The sequence below is a fragment of the Oryctolagus cuniculus genome, chromosome 8, assembly GCF_964237555.1.
Source record: "Oryctolagus cuniculus chromosome 8, mOryCun1.1, whole genome shotgun sequence".
NCBI classification, from domain to species: Eukaryota; Metazoa; Chordata; class Mammalia; order Lagomorpha; family Leporidae; genus Oryctolagus; species Oryctolagus cuniculus.
This window is the reverse complement of record NC_091439.1, coordinates 882,322-898,431: the sequence shown is the minus strand read 5'-3', so window position 1 is coordinate 898,431 and position 16,110 is coordinate 882,322. Positions and strand designations below refer to the sequence as shown.

The 16,110-nt window shown below is 50.6% G+C and overlaps 1 protein-coding gene across 5 annotated transcripts in view; it reads left to right on the top strand.

Annotated features, from left to right (window-relative positions):
• The first annotated feature begins 6,815 nt into the window (after positions 1 to 6,815).
• Positions 6,816 to 16,110, top strand: part of PPP3CC (protein phosphatase 3 catalytic subunit gamma) — a 114,673-nt gene continuing 105,378 nt past the window's right edge. For all 5 annotated transcript variants that reach the window (XM_070047321.1, XM_070047320.1, XM_070047318.1 and 2 more), the window contains exon 1: positions 6,816 to 7,548. In XM_070047321.1, the coding sequence (XP_069903422.1) occupies positions 6,831 to 7,548 (718 nt within the window). In that variant the 5' untranslated portion in view covers positions 6,816 to 6,830. The remainder of the gene's footprint in view (positions 7,549 to 16,110) is intronic.

Sequence of the window (16,110 nt, the reverse complement as noted above, 5' to 3'; positions counted from 1 at the left end):
TGTTTGAGGTCACACAGAGCCAATCTGTGTGGGGAAGAGTTCTGAGGTGAGCCTTTGAGAGCCTCTAAGCAGGGGGATGACCAATCAGTTTTATGCTTTCAACTTCAGAAAGATCGGCTATGTGGAGACAGTGGCCTGTAGGGGGCGCAAGTTGACAAGGATACTGCGTGCAGGCCAAGGGTTCCGGAATGTGTATGGGTCCAGGCAGCGGGATGCATGCTGGGACGCCTTCCCTGTGTGGCCTCACCTGTGGAATGCAGGAGCCCAGGTGTGAACAGCTATCAAATTCTATTCCAGACGATAGTATATAATGTTGTCACTGCCACCCTTCTCCTGCTTTGTAACGATGCAAACAGCAGCAACAGTGATGCCAGCCAGTGTTGGCTCCCAGCACCTATCACAGTTCTCAGTATTCAGTTCTCCTAGGAAGACCACAGGATAACGCTGATAAGGAGTTTGTACGCAGCCCCCCAAATGGTCTGAATATCTACCTTTGAATATATATTTCCCAGACAACAGTATTTATTACTTACAACTACATAGAGATTATTATATCAGGCTATCACTGGTAGGATGTTGCTTTGGGCTGTTTTTCCAATTAGGAAAAGTCTAGGGCCCAGCGCTGTGGTGTAGTAGGTTAAGCCTCCACCTGCGGCGCTGGCATCCCATATGGGCACCGGTTCGAGTCCCAGCTGCTCCACCTCTGATCCAGCTCCCTGCTGATGGCCTGGGAAAGCAGTAGATGATGGCCTAAATGCTCGGGCCCCTGCACCTGTGTGGGAGACCCAGAAGAAGTTCCTGGCTCCTGGCTTTGGATAGGCACAGCTCTGGCTGTTGCAGCTATTCTGGGATTGAACCAGCGGATGGGAGAACTAACTCTCTCTCTCTCTGTCAAATCAGTCAACCTTATTTTCTGTACCAAGGTTGTTTAATAACAATTACACACACTTGTAAGAAGATAACAATATAGTACAAGGAGTCTTCAAAAAGTTCACAAAAATGTTTTTATGAAAAAGCTATGCATGGGCTTCAAAAATGTTTGCATCAAAATAAACGTTATCTTTTAATTCCATTTTTCCATGAAGCTTTTGAAGTGCCCTCATGAGATGTCCTTACAATATGTGTTACTTTTACATTCACACGTGTATGTCATATAAGCTTGGAAATTATATATGATAACTTTTCTATGTGGCTATTTTTATGTCATAAATATTTATTTATTTGGAAGGCAGAGTTACACAGGGAGAGAGGAGAGGCAGAGAGAGAGAGAGGTCTTCCATCCGCTCATTCACTCCCCAATTGACCGCAACAGCTGGAGCTGTGCCAATCCGAAGCCAGGAGCAAGGAGCCAGGAGCTTCTTCTGAGTCTCCCACGCAGGTGCAGGGGCCCAAGGACTTGGGCCATCTTCTGCTTTCCCAGGCCATAGCAGAGAGAGCTGGATCAGAAGTAGAGCAGCCAGGACATGAACCAGCACCATATAGGATGCCGGCACTGCAGGCCAGGGCGTTAACCCACTGCTCCACAGCGCCGGCCCCTCTGGTTTTTAACATCTTCTGCACCTCTCTTACCTGCATTTAACTCAGAGGTTTAATAATTAATGGCTTCATATAATTAGAAACTGGAGCCAGGTCACTTTTATGTAACAGCGGGATGAAGGATTTCCCTTGCTTCTGTTAAATTAAAAGCAGCTGTAATTATTTCTCAGAGGAGCTGGTCACTAATTAAGATTACCTCGTGCTTAGGGAGTTTGGGAAGGCAGTGCACCAAGTCTCACAAGCCCTGCAAGGTGGAAGCCAAGATTGGGAGGAACCAGGAGAAATTCCAGTTAGACATGAATCTGGGTCATTTCAGATGTTTGTGTCCGTTCTGACCAGTGGCACGACACAAAAGGTGTTCGGTCTAACAATTAAAATGCTGGTGAAGGCGCCCGGCTCCCGCGAGAGTGCCTGGGTTTGAATCCCACCTCCTGCTCCTGACTCCAGCTTCCTCGCAATGCAGACTGGGAGGTGGTCATGACGGCCCCATGGAAGACCTGGATCTAACCCCGGCCTGATTCCAGCCACTGGGTTTGACACATGGGTACAGGGACCCCAGCACTTGGGCCATCCTCTGCTGCTTTCCCAGGTGCATTAGCAGGGAGTTAGATTGGAAAGAGGAGCCGCGGGGACTGGAATTGGCACCTACATGAGATGCCGGCGCCATAGGCTGGGGCTTTAACCCACTGTGCCACAGCGCCAGTCCCTCAGAGTACTGTGTTTCAGGTTCACCCCTGTTGCTGAATGTCCTAGTCATCATCTCTTCCATTGGCTGGGCGGTACTCCACTGGGTGGATGTTACTGCTGTTGGGTAGAATTGCTGGGTCACGTGGAAGGTCACATTTGACTTTATAAGAGGCTTCTGCACTGTTCTCCAGAGTTGACATCTCACCCTCCCACTGGTAATGTGTGAGTACTGGGGCTGTTCTCAGCCTTGTCAACACATGGCACTGACAGTCTCCAACTACAGCTACTCTAGTAGGTCAGTGATGTCACAGCTACTCTAGTGAGCCAGTGACATCATAGCTACCCTGGTGGGCTAGTGATGTCATAGCTTCCCTGGTGGGCTAGTGACATCATAGCTACCCTAGTAGGCGAGTGACATCATAGCTACTCTAGTAGGCTAGAGACACCATAGCTACTCTAGTGGGCTAGTGACGTCACAACTGCCCTAATAGTCTAGTGACATCATAGCTGCCCTGGTGGGCTAGTGATGTCATAGTTACCCTGATGGGCTAGTGACATCATAGCTGCCCTAGTAGGTGAGTGACATCATAGCTATTCTAGTAGGCTAGAGACACCATAACTACTATAGTATAACTACTATAGTAGTTAGCTACCCTAGTAGGCTAGTGATGTCACAGCTGCCCTGGTGGGCTAGTGATGTCATAGCTGCCCTGGTTGGCTAGTGACATCATAGTTGCTCTAAAAGGCTAGTGACACCATGGCTACCCTGGTGGGCTAGTGATGTCATAGCTGCCCTAGTAGGTGAGTGACATCATAGCAACCCTGGTGGGCCAGTGATGTCATAGCTACCCTAGTAGGCTAGTGATGTCACAACTGCCCTAGTAGTCTAGTGGCATCATAGCTGCCCTGGTAGGCTAGTGTCATAGCTACTCTGTAGGGCTGGTGATGTCATAGCTGCCCTGGCAGGCTTGTGAAGTCACAGCTGCCCTGGTGGGCTAGTGCAGCTACCCTAGTGGGCTAGTGATGATATAGCTGCCCTAGCAGGCGAGTGACGTCACAGCTGCCCTGGGCTAGTGCAGCTGCCCTAGTAGGCGAGTGACGTCACAGCTGCCCTGGGCTAGTGACATCAGAGCTCAGTGTGGCTTCCTTCGCACTTCCCTGATGACTAACGATGCTCAGAACCTTCAGTGGCCATACACGCACCCTGTTTTGTTGATAGGGTCCAATCCCTTTCCAGGAGAGTTATCACAGTTTACAGTTCTGCCAATAGTGCCACCATTTAAACATGTTTTCCATAAGACGCTGCTTGGGATGCCCACACCCCCCAGTAGAGAGCCTGGTTCGAGTCCTGGTTTTACGTCCCATGCAGCTCCCTGCTAATGATGCACTCCCCGGTGGGCAGCAGATGATGGCTCGACAACCTGGACTTCTATCACCTGCGTGGGGGACTCAGATTGAGTTCCCAGCTTCTGCTTTGGCCTGGCTCACTCGGCCGTTGCACACATTTGGAGAGTGATTCAGCAAATGGACGCTCTCACTGTGTCTATTTGTGCCTTTCAAATAAAATAAACAAAATTAAAAATATTTTCCAGGGGTGGCATTTGGCATAGCGGTTAAGCCTGGGCCACCACGACTCATGTCAGTCACAGTGCCTGGGTTTGGGTCTCAGCTCCAGTCTGGACCCCAGCTTCTTACTAATGGGCACCCTGGAGGCAGCAGATGATGGGTCATGTGGTCAGGCCCCTGCTGCCCACATGAGACCTTGATTGAATTATTGGCTTCTGGCTTTGGCCCAGCTGAACCCCAGCCATTACAGGTATTTAGGGAGTGAACCAGAGGATAGGAGCTCTTTCTGTATGTCTGTCTTCTTTGACAAAGGAAGGAAGAGAAGGAGGGAGAGAGGGGAGGGAAAGTAAGGGAAGGAAGAAGAACCAGTTTTTCCAATTTGCTACGTGAAGAATCATAGCTTGTTCTCATCTGCATTATTTTTAATTAGGTTGAACATTTAAAAATTCTAGGGGCTGGCATGTGGCATAGCCATATGGGAACCGGTTCAAGTCCCGGGTGCTCCACTTCAATCCAGCTCTCTGTTAATGCGCCTGGGAAAGCAAACCTGGACGAAGCTCCTGGCTCCTGGCTTCAGCCTGGCCCAGTCCTGGCCATTGTGGCCATTTGGGGAGTGAACCAGCGAATGGAAGCATTCTCTCTCTCTCTCTCTCTCTCTCTCTCTCTCTGTATGTGTGTGTGTGTCTCCTTCTCTCTCTCTGTCACTCTGCCATTCAAATACATAAGTTAAAAAAATGAGTTTGAAAACTGAAAGAGGAGCGGCCAGCATAGCAGGTAAAGCTCCAGCCTGTGATGCCAGCATCTCATATGGGTGCCGGTTTGAGTCCCGGCTGCTCCACTTCTGATCCAGCTCCCTGCTAACGCGCCTGGGATGTGTCTCTAATTAATTAATTCAATGTAAAAACAAGGGTTTAGCTTCTGTGTGCCTTTCCCTAGACTCCAGAACCCCTACGTCTCCCACATTGCTGAGTGATCTCAAGGAAAGGCCTTTGGCTTCCTGAAGTCAGTGTGACACCCTCAGCAGCTCCGACACACAGCGTCCAGCTGCGGGCGTGGGTAAAGTCCTTTCCCTCCCAAGGCCTTAGTTTCCGCTTTTGTACATTGAGGATGTGGTTGGTGCTGGGGTGCTCCACCCGGGTCCCCTTCACCAAGCATGGGTGCTGGGCCCTGCTGACAACTCACTGCTGACCCCATGTAGAAGATCACCTTAGGGCCGGCACCGCGGCTCACTAGGCTAATCCTCCGCCTTGCGGCGCCGGCACACCGGGTTCTAGTCCCGGTCGGGGCGCCGGATCCTGTCCCGGTTGCCCCTCTTCCAGGCCAGCTCTCTGCTGTGGCCAGGGAGTGCAGTGGAGGATGGCCCAAGTGCTTGGGCCCTGCACCCCATGGGAGACCAGGAAAAGCACCTGGCTCCTGCCATCGGATCAGCGCGGTGCACCAGCCGCAGCGCGCCGGCCGTGGCGGCCATTGGAGGGTGAACCAACGGCAAAGGAAGACCTTTCTCTCTGTCTCTCTGTCTCTCTCTCTCACTGTCCACTCTGCCTGTCAAAAAAAAAAAAAAAAAAAAAAAAAAAAAAAAAAAAAGATCACCTTAGGCTGGACAAGATGCTAGGGGCAAGGGCTGACTACAGGACCTCCGGGCAGAGTAGGGCCAACTTTGTGGTGCGATTGCACGCCACAGCTTGCCAAGGGACCAGGCTGAGCCACAGAAACTCTGCAAACCGGGTTAGCTTTATTTTGACATCAGGTTGTGGCTCCAACTTAGATCCAAAGAGTTCTTTTCCCTCTACTACTATTGAATAAGCTAGCCCTTCACACTGGTTTGGATGTTTTCTTACATTTTCTGTTTGTTTACTCTTAGCTCTCCTATTTAATGTTCTGCCAGATGAATTTTCGCGTCTGACCTTTAGAGATAGGATTTAGTGTCGAGTTCTGATCGCTTCTCCAAGAACTTCCTCAGGATATCTGAGCAATTCTCCCGGGTCGAAGCCTGAAGTCCAGACCCACGAAAGCAAAACTAAATTCCATCTTCCCCCTAAAGGGCTCCTGCTTGTGTCCTGGGGTTACTCCAAAAGGTCTTTGGTCAAAAATCTAAGAGATAAGGCAGGGTCTGATGCCAGTGGACACCCACCAGACTGCCTTGCAATACACAAATCTGTATAATCAGAGATTCAGGCTTAATCCCTGTAATATTTTAGCTAGGAGCTGCCCCATACACTTTTTTCTAGTGTGCAATGAGGTAGCTCCGAGCACGTGCAGTGTGGCTAGTTCAGAAGAGGAACCGAATTATTTAAATGCACGCAGCCCCGTGTGACTACGTATGGGCCACTACAGTAACTGTTAAGACCGGCTTTTCACTATGAACACAGAAGGCTGATTACTAGAGGCTGGGAGGAATGGGGGTGGGGTATATAGGGAATTTGGATTAAAAAAAAAAAAAAAGAACAACCTAGGGAAAGCTGGGCAAGGTTTGTGACTAGGTCAGGGGTACATGGAAACTTCACACAGGTCTGTTCTGTTTGTTTTGTAAACTTAAAGGGTTAAAATGACATGGTTTGCCCATAACCAGCACAGATAGGGGTACTTCAAAAAGTTCGTGGAACAATGGGATGAAATGGCACAGGTTTTTTTTTTTTTTGAAATCCACGCACTCTTTCTTCCTTGGGCATCGCTTTTCATGTTCACTGGCATGGCTGAAGTCAGGTACTGTATCTACACTCAGTGAGAGGGGACAGTCTGTATCCATTCCAGGCCTACATTTAAGGAGGGATGGGTCAGCTTCCAGCCGGAGGTGACCACTGCCTCCTGAGTCCCTGCAGGGACAAGCCCCCACCCCCACCCTTCAAGTCGGGGCAGGTGCGGTGCCGCCGCGTCGGGGCGCAGCGGGGACCCCGCAGGCCACACTCAGGGCCCGGGAGAGGGCCTGGCCCGCGGGTCCCAGGAGCCGACACCTCGCCCTTCTCTTGGGAGACTGGAAGTAGGATGGACGCCAACGTTCCCCTCACTCTTCCCAGGGACACGCACCAAATCGGGAAAATTAAATGGGGCGCTTAACCGTTTGTGGCCCGGGCCGGGGTGGCGGGGCGGATAACTCGCAGGGCCCCGCGGGTGCGAGGCCTGGCGTGGGGCCCGCGTGGGCCCGCCGTGCGCACGGGCGGCGAGGAACGGCCGGCCGGGCCTCAAGATGGCCGCGCCTCCCGCGCACGGCCGAGCGGCGGCGTGCGGGCCTGCAGGCCCGGGCGTGGCAGGTGGCAGCCGGGAGGGAAGCCGCCGGCCGCGGGGAGACGAGGCTGAGGAACCGAGAGGGGGCCCGGCGCCGGCGGGGAGCCACGCGGCGCGCGTGCGCGGGGCGAGTCGCGCGCTCCCCGGCCTCCCGGGAAACCCAAATCCGGCTCCGCGGCTGCCAGGGGCGAGGCCGGTGGCCGCGGGGCCGCGCGCAGGGCCGCGCGCAGCCGCGGTGGCCGTCGCTCGCGACCCGGGGCTGCCCGCCGCAGCCGCTGGCGCCTGGGCAGGGAGCGGCCGCTGGGCCCCGCGTCCTGTGGGTGCAGTCGGAAGCCGGGCGCCCGGGCGTGTGGGCCGCGCCGAGGAGCCGGGGCCGGGCCGGGCAGCGCTGGCCGGCGCTCGGGGCAGCGGACGCTGACGAAGGCGGCGGCCGAGGCGGAGGCGCACGTCCCGCCGTGGCCCGGAGCCGGCAGGAGGCCGAGGGGACCATGTCCGGGAGGCGCTTCCAACTCTCCACCACCGAGCGCGTCATCAAAGGTGCGGGGACGGGGCGGAGGGGCGCCGGGGCGTTCGCCGAGGTGGGGGGCTTCTCCCCCATCACCCCGAGTCTTCATACTCAAGAGACGGTTCCCTCCTCGTGGGCTGCTGTCCGGGGGAGCCGCCGGGATGCGGGGCCAGGGCGTTAGCCGAGTCCTCCCAGGTGGAGCTTTCTGGAGCCCCCAACCCTTTGTAGGACACACAGCCGTGTACCATCGCCGCCAAGTCTCCGCCAATTTGAAGAGGAACTTAAGGCGCGCCCCGGCGACCGGCAGGTCCGTTTCGTGATGCTCGGACGGGGCGTGCAGGGCGCTTCTTCCTTGCTCTGGGTCTTGGGTTTCCCCCGTGGCTGCAGAGACTCGGGCGGGCACGTCCACCTGTGCTCCATTTTTGTTGGTTTTGGAGCCGGAGCCGAGTGCTGCTCTCTCGGGCGTGCGGGGTTTTGTGTCTGCCCTTAGACGAACGCGACCGGTTCGACACAGCCGCCGATTTCCAGTGTGCTGCCCTGAGACCCAAGCACGCTCTTCCGTGTGCAGAGTTTGCACAGTCGCTTCGGAAGTACTTGTTTTTTAACGAGGGCTATATTTAGCCTAAGTAGCCTGTGGGAGAGGTTAGTGCTACGATGGAGAAAACTCTGCAGATATTCTTTTCATTTTGGCAATCGCGGGAGAATGGAAGTGAAGGTTGGTAACAATAATACATTTGGTTTTTGAAAGGAGAAAGTTTGGGGAGGGGCAAGAATTTTAGTGTAATTTAGACCTTCCCCCCCACCTCTAAAAACATCAGAAAATTTGATTATCTGCGCTCTGAGATAATGACTTTAATGTTATTTTAAAGACTTAACCCACTCAGCATTTAGGGACTTAAGTGAATTTTTCATGGAACTGTCATCTGTTTAACAGCTAAATTATTTTGACCGTCTTAAAATGTCTTCATGGTATGTTACCAGGAAGACGCATCTGACTAACCATAGATTCAGAATAGACTAACCACAACCTTTTTGATGTGTCAAGGTCATCGCCGTGTACATTCGTTTCTTTGTACGGTGCGGGTAATATGGCTGGAGCAGCACACGGTGTAGGGTGTTGCCAGTTCCCGCCTATCCCAAGATGACTCCTCAAGGCCGTCTGGTTTTAGTTCATCTCTCCAGTAATGTCCTCTGTCAACATATGCCCTTCCTGCCCTCTGATCTGCCACTTCTAAGCTGAGTAGCAGGGAAACCTGTGTGTGGAGTCAGGATCAACAGGATCTGAGTGAGGCGTGGCAGAGCCCTCCCGCCGTGGGGAGTCTGCAAGTCTGATCAGCGCCTGCCCTGTCACTTTCACCACAAGGTGCCCGAGGATCTAAAGGAAGTTTTAGATGATGCTTTCAGACCCTTAAAGTAAAATAAAACAACGGTGAAAACACAAGAACTGGTTTATTGCTAGCATCCTCAGAGTTACGTGGACACTGCCTCTATTCTGCATGGTGCGTCTCTGTTCTTTAGCACAATCATAAACTATTGCACGCTGAACTTTGAAGACCACTCTTAAATAAAGGAAACAATGACTGGGTTTATCTCGTCTGTAAGAACGTTAGCATGAGAACTTGACCATAGCACGTAGCATAAGCATATCTTTAGTGTAAGCAAGTGAGCGTATAGCATGTGCGGTTAATCGGTATCTTAATGCTGTTTCCTTCCCCCCTGGGTTTTCCAGAGTTTGAAGTAGTTGAAGTTAGTTTCTTTTAAGAAAAGAAGGTCTCATTGTAATTTTTTTAAAGATTTACTTATTTATTTGAAAGGCAGAGTTAGAGAGAGGCAGAGGCAGAGAGAGAAAAAGGTCTTCCATCCACTGGTTCACTCCCCAGATGGCCGCAACGGCCGGAGCTGCCCTGATCCGAAGCCAGGAACTTCTTCTGGGTCTCCCACGCGGGTGCAGGGGCCCAAGGACTTGGGCCATCCTCCACTGCTTTCCCAGGCCATAGCAGAGAGCTGGATTGGAAGAGGAGCAGCCGTGACTTGAACTGGCGCCCATATGGGATGCTGGCACTGAAGGGCGGCGGCTTTACCGGCTACGCCAGCCCCGTCATTGTATTTTGTAGCGAGGGTCCATTGTGCTGGGGACTGAACCCCGGTCTCCTGCTGTCTGGTGCTGACCAGAATTGTCCATGCGTGTGTTTGCAGTTTGTAAGGCTTCTTCAGATGTGATGCCACACCCCAGTTATTTTTGTTTTTTCATTTCCTGTTAACTTTAAAGTCTGCTTAATTGTTTTGTTTGCGCTAATCTTGGAGCAGAGTGGACAGATGGGAGGGATTTGTACTTTAAGTGTGGGCTGGTTGCAGGTCTCCTAAACAGAAGGAGGATTGGACTGGGAGACAACCTAGGTGTTCCCTCTGATTGTGGGTCTTCTTTGCTACCAGGCCTGTGTATGTGTGTGTGTGTGTGTGTGTGTATGTATGTTTTAAGATTTATTTATTTATTTGAAAGAGTTACACAGAGAGAGGAGAGGCAGAGAGAGAGAGAGAGAGAGAGGTCTTCCATCGCTGGTTCACTCTCCAGTTGGCCACAACAGCTGGAGCTGTACCAATCCAAAGCCAGAAGCCAGGAGCTTCCTTTGGGTCTCCCAGGCGGATGCAGGGGCCCAAGGACTTAGGCCATCTTCTGCTGCTTTCCCAGGCCACAGCAGAGAGCTGGATCAGAAGAGGAGCAGCAGGGACTCGAACTGGCGCTCATATGGGGTGCCGGCACTGCAGGCGGCGGCTTTACCTGCAATGCCACAGCACCAGCCCTGATTTTGCTCATTTTCAAATGTGTTGGAAGTCACCTGCAGTGTACTTTCACTTGTGCTCATTCGTTTCCCCTTTGCTTTGAAAGTGACATCTCTGGGGCTGGCACTGTGACGTAGAAGGTTAAGCCTCTGCCTGCAGCGCTGGCATCTATGTGGGCGCCAGTTCAAGTCCTGGCTGCTCCACTTCCAGTCCAGCTCCTGCTAATGCATCTGAGAAAAGCAGTGGAGGATGGCCAAGTGCTTGGATCCCTACACCGATGTAGGAGACCCAGATGAAGCTCGTGGCTCCTGGCTTTGGCCTGGCCTAGCCCTGGCCTTTGTGGCCGTTTGGGGAGTGAATGACGGAAGCTCACTCTCTCTCTCCTTCTCTCTCTGTATCTCTGCATTTCAAATAAATAAATTAAATCTTTAAAGAAAAAGAAAACCAAAACGCCATTTCTGGGAGGCTCTAGAGCCTGGTGTGTGTGGGGGGGGCGGTGGGGGGGGGTCACTGCTGCTACCTGGACCTGAGGAATAGAAACTCAAGTATGCACTGTGCAATCCTTTCAGCTTGATCCCACCCCAGGTCCCAAGCTTCTTTTCCTGTTTGAAGGATTTTCTCTTTGACAGTGATGTTTATAAAATCGAATTATCGTCTGGACTGAATCTTTCCAGAAACGAGAAGGCAGTTTTGATAGGAGTGACATGGCGGTTCAGTGGTGTTTAACAGAAGTCACCCTTCTTTTCAACAAGATGCTGACACATTTTGCCCATGCTCCTGGAATTGACATACATTGTGGTAACCTGTGTCGTGGTGCAGCCACGCCAGCATCCCATGTCGAAGCACCAGTTTGAGTCCCGACTGCTCCACTTCCCATCCAGCTCCCTGCTGACACACCTGGGAAAGCAGCAGAAGATGGCCTAAGTCCTTGGGCCCAGCCACCCGTGTGGGAGACCCGGCTGGAGTTCCTGTCTCCTGGCTTCAGCCTGGTCCTGCTGTTGGGTTCATTTGGGGGGTGAAAAGGCAGATGGGAGAGCTCCCTTTCTCTCTGCCTTTTGAATAAATAAACAAAGCTTTTAAAAGTGTATTGTATATTCATAGAACTACCATGCCATTCGTAGCACAGATGGGAGACTACTGGTCCATTCATATCCTGGTGCAAGGGGTGGGCATTGTGGTGTAATGGGTTAATCGTTGCTTGGGACGCCTGCCTGGTGTACGTCAGAGCGTTGGCTCAAGTCTTGGCTGCTCCCTGTTGGATTCAGCTTCCCGCTAATGTGCCTGAGAGGCAGCAGATGGTGGCTTGGGCCCTTGCCACCCATGTGGGAGGCCTGGATAGAGGTTGACCTGGCTTAGCTTAGTCTGGCTGTTACAGGCAATTGGGGAGTGAACCAATGTATGGAAGATCTCTCTGTCTCTCGCTCGCTCTCTCTTGCTCTCTCTCTCTCTCTCTGTCACTCTGCTTTTCAAGTAAATGAAAAAAAAAAGCATTTAGAGAAAGATTTTAACATCAGTGTGGACAAAAATCGCTCTTTCCTCAAGTATGCTCTGAGTCTCATTTCAGCCTTTGGTAGCTGAACAAGGTTTCCCAGGGTGCACATCAGCAGGAGGCTGGAACTAGGAGGGAGTGGAGGCTCGAACCCAGGCCCTCCAGTGGGGAGTGTGCAGGTCTCATGTATACCCACCCCTCTTGCCACCCCCTCTCTTTTTTGTATCATGGGAATGGATTTACTGAGGGTTTGTAAAAGATTTTTTCTTTCAAATATACCTTCACTCTGCCAGTTACAACATTTGAAAGGCAGAAGAAAACAAAGGCTTTGTATTCCTTCCCTCTGAAAACAACTGCTTTTAATACTTTTTAAAAAATATTTATTTATTTATTTGAAAGGCAGAGAGAGAGGGAGGGAGGAAGGGGGGAGAGAGAGAGAGAGAGAGAGAGAGAGAGAGAGTTGAGAGTAAGTTTTCCCTCTGCTGGTTCACTCCCCAAATTGCTGCAACAGCCGGAGCTGGGCCAGGCAGAAGCCAGGAGCCAGGATCTTCATCCACATCACCCTTGTGGGTGCCGGGGCCCGAGCACTTGGGCCATCTTCCACTGCTTTCCTAGGCGCATTAACAGGCACTGGGTCAGAAGTGAAGCTGTTGGGACTCCAGCCAGTGCCCATGTGGGGTGCTGATGGAGTAGGCAGTGCCTTAACCCGCTGTGCCACAACCCTGGCCGCTTAAATACTTTTGTGTATGTCCATCTGATGGCATATTTTGAATTCAAAGAAAAGTGGCTTTTTCACACATGTTAAAGCTTTTATTATGCAAACATTTCATTCTGTTTTAACATGAATATTGTAATTTAATCTGAATTCTTCCATGAAGGTTTCCGTCAGTACAAAAATGGTTTAAGTGCTTATGTCCGTATTATTTTGTTCTTCGCATTTTCAGTGGGGCACGGGCCCAGCAGCTGATACAGTAGCAGTCCGGAAGGAACGGCACTTCACTGTGGCTGTCTCACAGTGTGTCTGTGGGACTCAGCCACGTGTCGGTGTGACGTGTGCTGGGTTCACTGTGGTCATTAGCGAGTGCCGTGCCCCTGACATGCCGGAAGGCGGTGCCTTTCGCCATCCGTTCCTCTGAGCGGGGGTCTCAGACCGCTGAAGGACGTCTTAATTTGAACAGCTATTTTTTGAACAGAGGTAGGGTGTTCTTTTTCACCTGTGTGTTCCTGGTTGTGATCAAAGCTGTATTTTTATCAGACATTTGATAATAAGGCTTTCGTCTGTAAAGTAGATGCTGTCACATTTTACGCACTGTAAAAAGTTAAACAAAACTTGGGGAGTGGGCATTTAGCCAGCAGCTAAGACCCTTGCATCAGGGTGCGCAGGTCCTGGGAAGCAGTGGTGGCGCAAATGACTGGGTCGGTGCTACCCAGGAGGGACCCTGGATTGTCCAGGCTGGCATCTGGGGGCCTTCGGGAAGTGAACTGGCTGGTGGAGCTCCTGTATCTGTCTCTCACATTAAAAAAAAAAAAGTTATTGATCATTTGAGAGGAAAAATGCCAAAGTTTCATTACTGAAAGAACTAAAGGCCTTTTCCTAAGCTGTATTTGATAATAGGATTAGACTCTCCTTCCATGAAGGTGACATGTTTTTGAAAAAGCTGATTTTTAGACATATATTTGTACCTATGAGAGACAAAATTATTCAGCTAATACTGGTATTTGTAGTTATCCTGGAGCTTTGCTGATACTGAATTACCAAATGACTGGTGGACCTAAGGGTATCTTACAGTCTTCTGGTGGAATCCTTCATAGAATCTAGTATTCTCTTTTAAAGTCTTAATGTTGAAATGTAGCTGCACTTTATTTTAAATTTTTAAAACTTTCTTTTTTTAGATCCACTTATTATTTTCTAAAAAGAGTTATTTGTTTATTTGAAAAGCAGAGTTACAGAGAGAGAGGAGAGGTCTTCCATCCTCTGGTTCACTCCCCAAATGGCCACAACAGCCAGGGCTGGGCCAAGCCGAAGCCAGGAGCCAGGAGCTTTGTCCAGGTCTCCCATGTGGGTACAGGGGCCCAAGCTAGATTATTCTGATGGCAGTATGTTTAAAAAGAACCCAAAATTGGGCTGGTGCTGTGACATAGTAGGTTAGGCGTCCACCTGTGGTGCTGGTATCCCATATGGGTGCCGGTTCATGTCCCGGGTGCTCCTCTTCCGATCCAGTTCTCTGCTATGACTTAGGAAATCAGTGGAGGATGGCCCAAGTACTTGGGCCACTTCCCCCACATAGGAGACTGGAAGAAGGTCCTGACTCCTGGCTTTGGATCTGTGCAGCTCCAGCCATTGCAGCCATCTGGGGAGTGAACCAGTGGATGGAAGACCTCTCTCTCTCTCTGTCTCTCCCTCTTTCTGTGACTCTGCCTCTCAAATAAATAAATAACAATAATAAAAAAGAACCCAAAATGAATAGGCCTAGAAACCTCCAAAATTATAGAAAACTCAAGCATCACTCGTATCAGTGGTGTAGAAAGTAAGGTGGCCAGGAGAGACCGAAGGAAGAAAAAGGTACTAGGTGTATTAAAAGCACTGAGGTTAGCGTGAAGAAAGCATTTTCCAATTGGGTTTCCCACTCGTGTTAATTGCACCGCTAGCCATTTAGTCACTGGCTCAGATGATGGGCCTGGGAGTCAGGCCAGACTCGGGCTTCTCCCTTTGGTTGCACATCCAGTCCTACCAAGGTGAACACTGTGGACCTTGGCTTCTCCGTTAGCTTCTTCCCATGCCCCTGTCTCGCCTCTGGCTTGTACTAGGGCAGTGGGGCTCTTGCTGGGTGGCTAAGCTACTCTCAGGGCCGCCAACATGACCTGCTGAAGTGCTCTTGCTGTATTTAATAGTTTTACTCCGTGTTGATTGACAAGAATTGCGCGTATTTCTGGGGTACATCGTGGTGTTTTGTGTAGTGAAGACATCATGGTGCTTAGCGTACTCCTCACCTCGGACGTTTATCATCCCTTGTGGGGAGGAATTCGGAGTGGCTCCTCCAGTTCTGGAATACACAGTGTGGCGCGGTCAGCTGGACTCGCCTCGCGTGCAGCAGACGCACTGTTCTTACTGCTCCACTGTCTCCCCCGCTCACTCCCCATCCACTCTCTAGTTCTGGGAACCACTGTTCTAATCTCTGCTTCTGCTTTTCTTTTTAAATTTATGAATCGTGTATTTCTGAAATTTCCTAGTTAGTAAACAGCAGTCGGCCGTGAGTGATGTACTTCAGCTTTTAAAAGATTGCACACATGGGTGCGATCATGTTGTAGTTGTCTTTCTGTGCCTGGCTTATTATGCTTAACGAATGTCCCCTCAACTTATCCGTGTGGTTGCAGGTAGCAGGATTTCATTCTTCCTTGTGCTGAATAGTATTCCATTATGTGTATCTACCACATTGGCTTTAGTCATGACACTTGCTGGCTTCCACATCTTGGCTGATGTGAAAACACTGCTTTGGTAAGCACGGACCTGTACATATCTCTCTGACGTGGTCATTTCACTTCTTTTAGGTAGATACTCAGTAACGGGATTGCTTGATCGTGTGATGGTTCTATTTTTAGTCTGAGGAGCCTGCATACTATTTTCCATAACTGATGTACTAATTTACCACCACTGCATGTGTGGGTGCCCATTTCTTGACATCCATGCTAGCATTTATTTTTTTTATAATAGCCATTCTAATTGGGGTGAGGTAATAGCTCGTTACATTTTTAAAATTCTTTGAAATAGTTATTTATTTTTATTTGGAAGAGTGAGAAGAAAGGAGAGAGACAGACACAGAGATCTTCCATCTGCTAGTTCACTCCCCAAATGCTCACAACAGCCAGGATTAGGCCAGGCCAAAGCCAGGAGGCTGGAACTCCGTCTAAGTCTTTTATGGGGGTGGCAGAGAGCCAAGTACTTGAGGTATGACTGCTGCTTCCCAGGGTGCACATTAGCAGGAAGCTGGCACTAGAAGCAGAGCTGGGACTTGAACCCAGGCCCTCCAGTGGGGAGTGTGGAGGTCTCGGGCAGTGTCTTCGTTACAGTACCGCGTGCCTATACCACATTTCATAATCAGATCTTGTGCCCATTTTAAAATCTGATTTTTTTTGCTATTGAACTGTGTGGTCCTTTTGTATTCTGCATAGTAGCGCCCTTTTGGATGCGTTGTTGGCAAATACTGCCTCACATTCTGCAGGTTGTCTCTGTCGACTGTTTCCATTTTGTGCAGAATGAAAACCCTTCAGGAACACTTCGTGCCTGTGGGACTGAACTCTGATGTTGCTGATGAACGGTACCTGC